General features: G+C 38.9%; 1 protein-coding gene across 2 annotated transcripts; it reads left to right on the top strand.

Moving 5' to 3' along the window:
• Nucleotides 1-6,843: 6,843 nt before the first annotated feature.
• On the top strand, nt 6,844-12,352 carry CLEC4E (C-type lectin domain family 4 member E). 2 transcript variants are annotated; one of them, XM_032159551.2, is made up of 6 exons: nt 6,844-6,880; nt 7,696-7,788; nt 8,335-8,424; nt 9,361-9,512; nt 10,424-10,539; nt 12,129-12,352. In XM_032159551.2, exons 1-6 carry the CDS (start codon nt 6,844-6,846, stop codon nt 12,286-12,288), a joined length of 648 nt encoding a protein of 215 aa, XP_032015442.1. In that variant the 3' UTR covers nt 12,289-12,352. The 2 variants fall into 2 exon arrangements, with proteins under 2 accessions (XP_032015442.1, XP_058297941.1); XM_058441958.1 differs by lacking the exon at nt 9,361-9,512 and having other exon boundaries at nt 8,335-8,441.
• The last annotated feature ends 216 nt before the right edge of the window (nt 12,353-12,568 follow it).

Genomic DNA, 12,568 nt, shown 5'->3' with positions numbered 1-12,568 from the left:
TGACCCCTGAGTAGCCTAACTGGGAGGCACCCGCCAGTAGGGGTAGACTGACACCTCACCCAGCCAGGTACCCCTCTGAGACGAAGCTTCCAGAGGAATGATCAGGCAGCAACATTTGCTGTTCAGCAATATTCGCTGTTCTGCAGCCTCTGCTGCTGATACCCAGGCAAACAGGGTCTGGAGTGGACCTCCAGCAAACTCCAACAGACCTGCAGCTGAGGGTCCTGACTGTTAGAAGGAAAACTAACAAACAGAAAGGACACCCACACCAAAACCCCATCTGTATGTCACCATCATCAAAGACCAAAGTTGGACAAAACCACAAAGATGGGGAAAAAACAGAGCATAAAAGCTGAAAATTCTAAAAATCAGAGCGCCTCTCCCCTTCCAAAGGAATGAAGTTCCTCGCCAGCAACGGAACAAAGCTGGACAGAGAATAACTTTGACAAGTTGAGAGAAGAAGGCTTCAGACGATCAAACTTCTCCGAGCTAAAGGAGGAAGTTCGAACCCATTGCAAAGAAGCTAAAACCTTGAAAAAAGATTAGACAAATGGCTAACTAGAATAAACAGTGTAGAGAACTCCTTAAAAGACCTGATGGAGCTGAAAACTGTGGCACGAGAACTACGTGACGAATGCACAAGCTTCAGTAGCTGATTCGATCAACTGGAAGAAAGGGTAACAGTGATTGAAGATCAAATGAATGAAATGAAGCGAGAAGAGAAGTTTAGAGAAAAAAGAATAAAAAGAAATGAACAAAGCCTCTAAGAAATATGGGACTATGTGAAAAGACCAAATCTATGTCTGATTGGTTTACCTGAAAGTGATGGGGAGAATGGAACCAAGTTGGAAAACACTCTTCAGGATATTATCCAGGAGAACTTCCCCAACCTAGCAAGGCAGGCTAACATTGAAATTCAAGAAATACAGAGAACACCACAAAGATATTCCTCGAGAAGAGCAACTCCAAGAAACATAATTGTCAGATTCACCAAAGTTGAAATGAAGGAAAAAATGTTAAGAGCAGCCAGAGAGAAAGGTCGAGTTACCCACAAAGGGAAGCCAATCAGACTAACAGCTGGTCTCTCAGCAGAAACTCTACAAGCCAGAAGAGAGTGGGGGCCAATATTCAACATTCTTAAAGAAAAGAATTTTCAACCCAGAATTTCATATCCAGCCAAACTAAGCTTCATAAGTGAAAGAGAAATAAAATCCTTTACAGACAAGCAAATGCTGAGAGATTTTGTCACCACCAGACCTGCCCTGCAAGAGCTCCTGAAGGAAGCACTAAACATGGGAAGGAACAACCAGTACCAGCCACTGCAAAAACATGCCAAATTGTGAAGACCATCAATGCTAGGAAGAAACCGCATCAACTAACGGGCAAAATAACCAGCTAACATCATAATGACAGCATCAAATTCACACATAACAATATTAACCTTAAATGTAAGTGGGCTAAATGCTCCAATTAAAAGACACAGACTGGCAAATTGGATAAAGAGTCAAGACTGATCAGCGTGCTGTATTCAGGAGACCCATCTCACGTGCAGAGACACACATAGGCTCAAAATAAAGGGATGGAGGAAGATCTACCAAGCAAATGGAAAACAAAAAAAGACAGGGGTTGCAATCCTAGTCTCTGACAAAACAGACTTTAAACCGACAAAGATCAAAAGAGACAAAGAAGGCCATTACATAATGGTAAAGGGATCAATTCAACAAGAAGAGCTAACTATCCTAAATATATATGCACCCAATACAGGAGCACCCAGATCCATAAAGCAAGTCCTTAGAGATCTACAAAGAGACTTAGACTCCCACACATTAATAATGGGAGACTTTAACACCCCACTGTCAACATTAGACAGATCAACGAGACAGAAAGTTAACAAGGATATCCAGGAATTGAACTCAGCTCTGCACCAAGCAGACCTAATAGACATCTACAGAACTCTCCACCCCAAATCAACAGAATATACATTCTTCTCAGCACCACATCACACTTATTCAAAAATTGACCACATAGTTGGAAGCAAAGCACTCCTCAGCAAATGTAAAATAACAGAAATTATAACAAACTGTCTCTCAGACCACAGGGCAATCAAACTAGAACTCAGGATTAAGAAACTCACTCAAAACCACTCAACTACATGGAAACTGAACAACCTGCTCCTGAATGAATACTGGGTACATAACGAAATGAAGGCAGAAATAAAGATGTTCTTTGAAACCAATGAGAACAAAGACACAACATACCAGAATCTCTGGGGCACATTTAAAGCAACGTGTAGAGGGAAATTTATAGCACTAAATGCCCACAAGAGAAAGCAGGAAAGATCTAAAATTGGCACCCTAACATCACAATTAAAAGAACTAGAGAAGCAAGAGCAAACACATTCTAAAGCTAGGAGAAGGCAAGAAATAACTAAGATAAGAGCAGAGCTGAAGGAGATAGAGACACAAAAAACCCTTCAAAAAATCAATGAATCCAGGAGCTGATTTTTTGAAAAGATCAACAAAATTGATAGACCACTAGCAAGACTAATAAAGAAGAAAAGAGAGAAGAATCAAATAGATGCAATAAAAAATGATAAAGGGGATATCACCACCGATCCCACAGAACTACAAACTACCATCAGAGAGTACTATAAACACCTCTACGCAAATAAACTTGAAAATCTAGAAGAAATGGATAAATTTCTGGACACATACACTCTCCCAAGACTAAACCAGGAAGAAGTTGAATCTCTGAATAGACCAATAACAGACTCTGAAATTGAGGCAATAATTAATAGCTTACCAACCAAAAAAAGTCCAGGACCACACGGATTCACAGCCGAATTCTACCAGAGGTACAAGGAGGAGCTGGTACCATTCCTTCTGAAACTTCCAGTCAATAGAAAAAGAGGGAATCCTCCCTAACTCATTTTATGAAGCCAGTAGCATCCTGATACCAAAGCCTGGCAGAGACACAACAAAGAAAGAGAATTTTAGACCAATATCCCTGATGAACATCAATGCAAAAATCCTCAATAAAATACTGGCAAACCAAATCCAGCAGCACATCAAAAAGCTTATCCACCATGATCAAGTGGGCTTCATCCCTGGGATGCAAGGCTGGTTCAACATACGCAAATCAGTAAATGTAATCCAGCACATAAACAGAACCAACGACAAAAACCACATGATTATCTCAATAGATGCAGAAAAGGCCTTTGACAAAATTCAACACCCTTCATGCTGAAAACTCTCAATAAATTAGGTATTGATGAGACGTATCTCAAAATAATAAGAGCTATCTATGACAAACCCACAGCCAATATCATACTGAATGGGCAAAAACTGGAAGCATTCCCTTTGAAAACTGGCACAAGACAGGGATGCCCTCTCTCACCACTCCTATTCAACATAGTGTTGGAAGTTCTGACCAGGGCAATCAGGCACGAGAAGGAAATAAAGGGTATTCGATTAGGAAAAGAGGAAGTCAGATTGTCCCTGTTTGCAGATGACATGATTGTATATCTAGAAAACCCCATCGTCTCAGCCCAAAATCTCCTCAAGCTGATAAGCAACTTCAGCAAAGTCTCAGGATACAAAATCAATGTGCAAAAATCACAAGCATTCTGATGCACCAATAACAGACAAGCAAAGAGCCAAATCATGAGTGAACTCCCATTCACAATTGCTCCAAAGAGAATAAAATACCTAGGAATCCAACTTACAAGGGATGTGAAGGACCTCTTCAAGGAGAACTACAAACCACTGCTCAATGAAATAAAAGAGGATACAAACAAATAAGAACATTTCATGCTCATGAGTAGGAAGAATCAATATTGTGAAAATGGCCATACTGCCCAAGGTAATTTATAGATGCAAGGCCATCCCCATCAAGCTACCAATGACTTTCTTCACAGAATTGGAAAAAAATACTTTAAAGTTCATATGGAACCAAAAAAGAGCCCGCATTGCCAAGTCAATCCTAAGCCAAAAGAACAAAGCTGGAGGCATCATGCTACCTGACTTCAAACTATACTACAAGGCTACAGTAACCAAAACAGCATGGTACTGGTACCAAAACAGAGATATAGACCAATGGAACAGAACAGAGCCCTCAGAAATAATGCCACATATCTACAACCATCTGATCTTTGACAAACCTGACAAAAACACAAAATAGGGAAAGGATTCCCTATTTAATAAATGGTGCTGGGAAAACTGGCTAGCCATATGTAGAAAGTTGAAACTGGATCCCTTCCTTACATCTTATACAAAAATTAATTGAAGATGGATTAAAGACTTACATGTTACACCTAAAACCATAAAAACCCTAGAAGAAAACCTAGGCAATACCATTCAGGCATGGGCAAGGACTTCATGTCTAAAACACAAAAAGCAATGGCAACAAAAGCCAGAATTGACAAATGGGATCTAGTTAAACTAAAGAGCTTCTGCACAGCAAAAGAAAGTACCATCAGAGTGAACAGGCAACCTACAGAATGGGAGAAAATTTTTGCAATCTACTCATCTGACAAAGGGCCAATATCCAGAATCTACAAATAACTCAAATAAATTTACAAGAAAAAAACAAACGACCCCATCAACAAGTGGGCGAAGGATATGAACAGACACTTCTCAAAAGAAGACATTTATGCAGCAAAAAGACACATGAAAAAATGCTCATCATCACTGGCCATCAGAGAAATGCAAATCAAAACCACAATGAGATACCATCTCACACCAATTAGAATGATGATCATTAAAAAGTCAGGAAACAACAGGTGCTGGAGAGGATGTGGAGAAATAGGAACACTTTTACACTGTTGGTGGGACTGTAAACTAGTTCAACCATTGTGGAAGTCAGTGTGGCGATTCCTCAGGGATCTAGAACAAGAATATTTTCTCACACATGGAAAATACCGTTTGACCCAGCCATCCCATTACTGGGTATATACCAAAAGGATTATAAATCATGCTGCTATAAAGACACATGCACACGTATGTTTATTGCAGCACTATTCACAATAGCAAAGACTTGGAACCAACCCAAATGTCCAACAACAATAGACTAGATTAAGAAAATGTGGCACACATGGAATACTATGCAGCCATAAAAAATGATGAGTTCATGTCCTTTGTAGGGACATGGATGAAGTTGGAAACCATCATTCTCAGCAAACTATCGCAAGGACAAAAAACCAAACACCGCATGTTCTCACTCATAGGTGGGAATTGAACAATGAGAACACTTGGACACAGGAAGGGGAACATCACACACCGGGGCCTATGGTGGGGTCGGGGGAGGGGAGAGGGATAGCACTAGGAGATATACCTAATGTAAATGAGGAGTTAATGGGTGCAGCAAGCCAACATGCCACATGTATGCATATGTAACAAACCTGCAAGTTGTGCACATGTACCCTAAAACTTAAAGTATAATAAAAAGTAAATAAATAAAAATAAATAAAAATTAATCCTCCCCCCCAAAAAAAGAAATCATTAAGCATGGTCAACTTTAGAAGAATGCACTAAGTATAGTTAGGAAGGCTTTTACTTGTCACATGCTTTTCATATTATTAATCATAAAACATATTACTTGTATAATTTGGGGAAAATCAATGAAACAAAAGACATAAAAAAATTTTGGCTGGAAAAATTATTAATTTATTGATTTCTGTTTAATTGTATATTGATACAAATTAACATACAATTGTTTAGTAATATTGATGGTTGCTGGTTCATTGTAATTAATAAAAGATGAACTGTGGTAATTATGTTAATCATTTTATAATTCATATAGCTCATCCACTAAATAGTTTCTCTTTTTCTACTGATCAAAAGCCATTTGCTGAGAATACACATATTAAATATGGGTATATTCTATAATATATACATATATAATTTAAAGATATTTTAAAATTTGTATTACTATAAAACAGAGAATGCAGAGGAAATTGACCAGTACATTGAAATAATAAAAAGTCCCTTTGAGAACAAGAATATTTTCTCACACATGGAAAATTCGTGAGTCACTGGATGTGGGGATTACCAAGTCATGTACATCATACGTATGCCTCCTGACTCGTGAACTTAAATCGACTGAGACCAGTGTGATCTTATTCTTAAGTATCTTTAAGTAAGGAGAAGGCACATATCTAACTATTCTCCCAGAGAAGCATTAAAATCTTTTTTTTTTTTTTTTTTGAGACAGAGTCTCGCTCTGTCGCCCAGGCTGGAGTGCAGTGGTGCAATTTTGGCTCACTGCAACCTCTGCCTCCCAGGATCAAGCTATTCTCCTGCCTCAGCCTCCCAAGTATCTGGCTATGTTGTCTAAGTCTTCTTTTCAGTTACCAAATATGTGGATGGTACAGATCCAAAGTGAAATTGAGAATGCAGAGGCGAGCTCCATATTGTCAAGGAAAAACTGGGGGATGAGTTATGCCTTGAAGAAACTAGAGACATTTGGTCCAACAAAACGAAACAACATTTTTAAAAAACTCTCCTATTTCCCCATGGTCAGCCTATTTGTGTTGATACTTATCATTTCACAATTTCCTCATTTTGTTGATACATGGAGTGAAGAGAACTGACATGCTGTCCAGTAAACTTCCTCGTCCTCCTTATGCAAGAAAGGAAATCCTGACTTAATGCATAGCCACAGAACAAGGTAATATTCTACATCTATCGGAGATGAACCTCCTAAAAGACAAAGTGTTTATCTTTCAAGATTCATTCTCCCTGAATCTTACCAACAAAACACCCCTGAGGAGAAAGAAAGACAGGGAGGGAGAGAAAAGAGAGAGAGAGAGAGAGAGAGAAACAAAAAACCAAAGACAGAGGAAAAATGAATTCATCTAAATCATCTGAATCACAATGCACAGGTAAAATTTGCAACTCTTCCTTTTCTTCCACAGATCTCTTTCTGGAACAAGTGACAAATATGGTGAAAGACAGGACAATAGAAAAGTATTCACTGAAGTTAAAAAAAAAAAAGGTGGGGGGACAGAGGAAGAGAGAGAGAGAGATTGAAAGACTATTTCTTATACCAGAAAGCCTGCTGGACTTTAGTTAAGGGAGAGATATCACACTGTTTCCACCCTTTCTGCAATACGTTGTGTCCCTTTTGGCAAGACACTTCACTTCTCTGGAACTCTCTTTGTAAAATGTGTAATGGGAGGAAGAGAGGAACTACTGGATGACTATTAATATTTTACCTAATTTACAAAGAGCTTGAAAAGTGAGACACAGAAAAAAAAAGATCAGGAGAAAGACAAGAAAAGCAAAGACGAGAAAAAGGAAAAGAAAAGAAAAGAAAGAAGGGGGCCTTAGAAAATATTGAAAAAAAAAAATTAACTGAGAGACTTAGAAAGGAAAAATTGTATATTTGAGTTCATGAGTCAGAGTCTTACTGCAGGGGTGCTAAACGTGTGGTCCTCAGACCAGCAGCAGCAGTAGCCCCTGGGAACTTGTTGGTTCCATACAAGCTCTGCTGAATTGCTAACTCTGGGGGTAAGGGTCAGCAATCTGTGTTTCAATAAGCCCTCCAAGTGATTCTGAAGCATGCTGAAATTTGGGAATTACTCAATGCAAACAATGGAAGTAGAAGGAAATAAGTAAGGATGAATAAGAATCTCTTCTATCTCTTTTGTACCTTGCTTAGGGAAGATTGGTCATGTTTGTGTCTTTCTTTCTACAGAGAGAGGATGCTTCTCTTCCCAAATGTTCTTATGGACTGTTGCTGGGGTCCCCATCCTATTTCTCAGTGCCTGTTTCATCACCAGATGTGTTGGTGGGTTCTGAAGGTCAAATTCAATTTAATTCTTCCTGGTGCATATTAGGAGAAAACTCTTCCATGCTGCCTGTAGATTCTCTATTCCCTCAAAAGGTCTTTCTATTTCACTCTTTTTTTTTTCTATTAATCTCTTGGTTATTTCTCAAACCAGAAACCTCAACAAGCAGGAAACTGTTTCCGAATTTTAATCGCCTGTGACTTACTTTTCATGATAGACATTTTTCACTTCCTTGGCAGTCCTGAGTCCTCCTCTTTCAGCCTCTGTCATTAGTGTAACCTTCTCTAGGAGATTCTGCCTTAGATCTTGAACTACTGGTCGGCACCAGAGATATGACTAATTACTTTTGGAAGGAAGGGTAGAGAGAGCTGGACTTGGCATAAGAGGTAGTGCAAGCATATCTATTTTCTCTGGGTCGTAAGAAAAAGCAGATTGTAAGAAAAAACATGATAATTATTGGCACTTTTGTTATAAATACAAAACTGAGGGAACTGATTTTTTTAACCAAAATAAGACTAACAAACATTATGCCCTTTCGTTTACAGTGACATATCGCATCTTTCAAACATGTGATGAGAAAAAGTTTCAGCTACGTGAGAATTTCACAGAGCTCTCCTGCTACAATTATGGATCAGGTAAAATAGTCCCAAAGGTGAACACCAAAATTTACATAGCAACATTTTTTGGCTTCTAGATTGACTTTGGGACAGCTGAAATATAGTTGGATTAGGTCTTATTTTCCAACAGCAAAATGTAAAATCCTAGAAATTTGGAGCTGCAATTAGCATTGGGGCAGAAGGTCTTGGGGACATTATAGTAAACTTTTAGAATAACTTTGAGGTATATGTCTGCAGAGTAAATCCGGAAGTGGAAGGTATCATTCCCGGGAGTGTACTTTTTTTTTCATTCACCTACTTCCAAAATGAGATGAAGGAGAAAAAACGTATGGAGTAGAGAATTTATAACTATCTCACAAATATACTCTCTATGCTCTTCTACGTCATCCTGTTGCAAGTCTTAGCAAAATGCTACATGACACTAAAAAAGTGACTTCCTTCTCTGAGCTATAATTTTCTCACCATTAAATTGAGAGAAGTTAGAAGAATTATTTATAATAGACCTCAAAGGCAAAAGTTCTGTAATTCTAAGAAATCTAACCCATCTATATACTACAGTATGGAGATTTGATTGAGGATACATTGTTTAGGTAACATAAGAGATGGCTCTTTGGGGGTCACCCAAATAAAATGCATAAATTTCTCTGACATTAGTAGTCTAAGAACAGATAATAAGGTTCTATATCAATAGCATAACTAAGATAGTTTGCATATATAGTTGCATTTCCCGGCACTGACATCCAGAGAATCAGAATTATGTTCAAAAGACCAAAAAAATTCTGTTTATGTTTCTTGACATTGGAATTATCTAAAGTCTTAGATACTAAGATGTGGGGTATGAACAAGTGATTCCAAGGCTTCTGACTTAAATGAGGACTCCAGGCGGCCAGATGAAGCTTTGGGTTTTCTTATTCGGTTCACCTGGGACACTCACTGAAACATCTCTCATCCTAGGTTCAGTCAAGAATTGTTGTCCATTGAACTGGGAATATTTTCAATCCAGCTGCTACTTCTTTTCTACTGACACCATTTCCTGGGCGTTAAGTTTAAAGAACTGCTCAGCCATGGGGGCTCACCTGGTGATTATCAACTCACAGGAGGAGCAGGTAGCTGGAGTCCTCTGATGCCAGTGTAATATTCCTCACATGGTCCACCTCTCTTTTCATACATATGCACACTGCTTGACCCCCAACGACTATTGTTAATGAATGTACTAACATGCATGCTGTTCTTACTATTTCAGTAAAGTCACTGCCTACCTTAATTTATTTTCCTTCCTGGAAGAACCTAAGAAAAAGGAAATTTCCATGTGGAGTTCCTTTAGTTAGGCAAGGGGAAAAAAGAGGGTTGGAAGTGTTAATTTTAGACGAATCATTATGTTTATGAACATATTATATGAAAGAAGGGAAGCAAATATTGTCCGTTTTCTTTAAGCTGTGATTAATTATATTTTACGCTAGAGATATTCAATAAATTTGGCCACCAATAACAGTAGATAAACTTTGAAAGAATTATTGAGGATCTCCTTTTCTGTTGAAGGTTATTTTTTGTCAGTTTAATTTTATGTTATGTATATTTTACCACAAAAAAAAACAGTAGATAATCCTCATGATCTTACAGTTTCATTTATCTGTTATTTCGCATCCAGATTCTTTTTTATTTTTTGAGACAGAGTCTCGCTGTGTTGCCCAGGCTGGAGTGCAGTGGCACAATCTCGGCTAACTGCAACCTCTGCCTCCCAGATTCAAGCAATTCTCCTGCCTCAGCCTCCCAAGTAGCTGGGACTACAGGCACCCGCCACCATGCCTGGCAAATTTTTTTATACTTTTAGTAGAGACAGGGTTTCGCCGTGTTGGTCAAGCTGGTCTCAAACTCCTGACCTCAGGTGATCCACCTGCCTCGGCCTCCCAAAGTGCCAGGATCTCATCCAGATTCTTACCTCTTTTAATAACAATTACCAGCAACGTTTATTCAAAACTGAAATAACTGATCTCTTTTTATTTTGTATCTTCCATAGGAATTCCTTTCCTACAAGAAACCTAAAATGAGAGAGTTTTTTATTGGACTGTCAGACCAGGTTGTCGAGGATCAGTGGCAGTGGGTGGATGGCACACCTTTGACAAAGTCTCTGAGGTAATTACCCTCCTATTGAGAGGAGTTCTTGAAACCTCCTTCTGTTACCTGCAATAGATCAGGTCCATTATTGGTGGTACTAAATGCAGGAAAGAGAAGAGCTAAGGTAGAAAAGATGAAGGAGAAGTACAAGCACCCACTTCTCTCCTTTCCTGGGATTGTCTCAAGAATAAAGGGGAAATAATAAATGAAAAGGAACTGAAGAATCATTCACTGAGAATGCAAAGGAGACAAGAGGTGGAATTAAGAGTCTTATTCCCCAAAACTGAAGGAAATGAGGAAAAAAATAGTAAGTTGAGAAAGCCAGCAAGTTCTTATGCAGTGAAAAATGAGAATCTCTTGATAATGTCTCTTTTCTCCTTAATAATAGCCTCACATCATTAGAACATAGCATTTTTTATTGTGGATATGCTTTTTTTGTTAGATTGGTTAATTGATATATAAAATGTTTTGCTATATATGTTGATTCTCATGATTTGTTAGGGAGTAAGTATTTTTTTCTTTTTTCTTTTCTTCAACTTTTATTTTAAGTTCCAGAGTACATGTGCAGGATGTGCAGGTTACATAGGTAAACGTGTGCCGTGGTGGTTTGCTGCACAAATCATCCCATGACCCGGATATGAAGTCCAGCATCCATTAGGTATTCTTCCTGATAGAGCATAGCATTTTTAAGTTTTTTTCTCATTTATTATTTCATTTTACCTAAATTACACTTTCTTGGAGTGTATCAGTATTATTAATCTTTATTTAGCATTTGAGGAAACTAAAACACAGAGGAGTTAAGTGACTTGGCTAATGAGCAGTTCTAAGAGTACAACACAGATACTCTGACACGTTAGAAATGCTGCTTCACTACCACACTGTAACACCACTGCAGGGTGCACCTAAGTTAGTACACACTCTGTGCAGAATAAAGAGAGCCACGCCGATATGAGATATGAGTGTGAAGAAAACAAATCTATCAGAATATCAATCTTCCCCATAACTTCTCATTCTGTAGCTAAGGAACAGGACAGAATAGAAAAGGAACAAAGGAACAGGACAGAATAGAAAGTCAGAAAGATCCGGTTCAGCTTCAGTACTCACAAACTGTGACTCAGACAAATAGTTCAGCTTTCCTGAGGTTCCTTTTCTTCTTCAATAAAATGGACATTATAATACCTACCTCGCGAGGCCGGGCGCGGTGGCTCACGCCTGTAATCCCAGCACTTTGGGAGGCCGAGGCGGGCGGATCACGAGGTCAGGAGATCGAGACCATCCTGGCTAACACGGTGAAACCCCGTCTCTACTAAAAATACAAAAAAAAATTAGCCGGGCGCGGTGGCGGACGCCTGTAGTCCCAGCTACGCGAGAGCTGAGGCAGGAGAATGGCGTGAACCCCGGGGGGCGGAGCCTGCAGTGAGCCGAGATCGCGCCACTGCACTCCAGCCTGGGCGAAAGAGCCAGACTCCGTCTCAAAAAAAAAAAAAAAAACCTACCTCGCAAAATTGTTGTGAGGTTAAACAACACAAATGTAATTTGCCTAGTATATTAGGTTACTTTGCCTCTTTTTGCTGGGATTTTAAGTCTCGTATGTCATTCTTTTTCAGCTTCTGGGATGTAGGGGAGCCCAACAACATAGCTACCCTGGAGGACTGTGCCACCATGAGGGACTCTTCAAACCCAAGGCAAAATTGGAATGATGTAACCTGTTTCCTCAATTATTTTCGGATTTGTGAAATGGTAGGAATAAATCTTTTGAACAAATGAAAATCTCTTTAAGAACAGAAGGCACAACTTAAATGTATAAAGAAGGAAGAACAAGAACATGGCCACACCCACCGCCCCACAGGAGAAATTTGTGCGGTGAACTTCAAAGGACTTCATAAGTATTTGTTACTCTGATATAAATAAAAATCAGTAGTTTTAAATGTTATAATTCATGTTACTGGCTGAAGTGCATCTTCTCTCTACAGTAGTCTCAGGTCCTCTTCCCAGAATTCACAAAGCAATTCACTACCTTTTGCTACATTTGCCTCAATTTTGAGTA

This window comes from Hylobates moloch, unplaced genomic scaffold, assembly GCF_009828535.3.
Source record: "Hylobates moloch isolate HMO894 unplaced genomic scaffold, HMol_V3 SCAFFOLD_8, whole genome shotgun sequence".
Classification (NCBI taxonomy): Eukaryota; Metazoa; Chordata; class Mammalia; order Primates; family Hylobatidae; genus Hylobates; species Hylobates moloch.
Note: the sequence above shows the minus strand (reverse complement) of the source record. Positions and strands in the feature narration are given on the sequence as shown.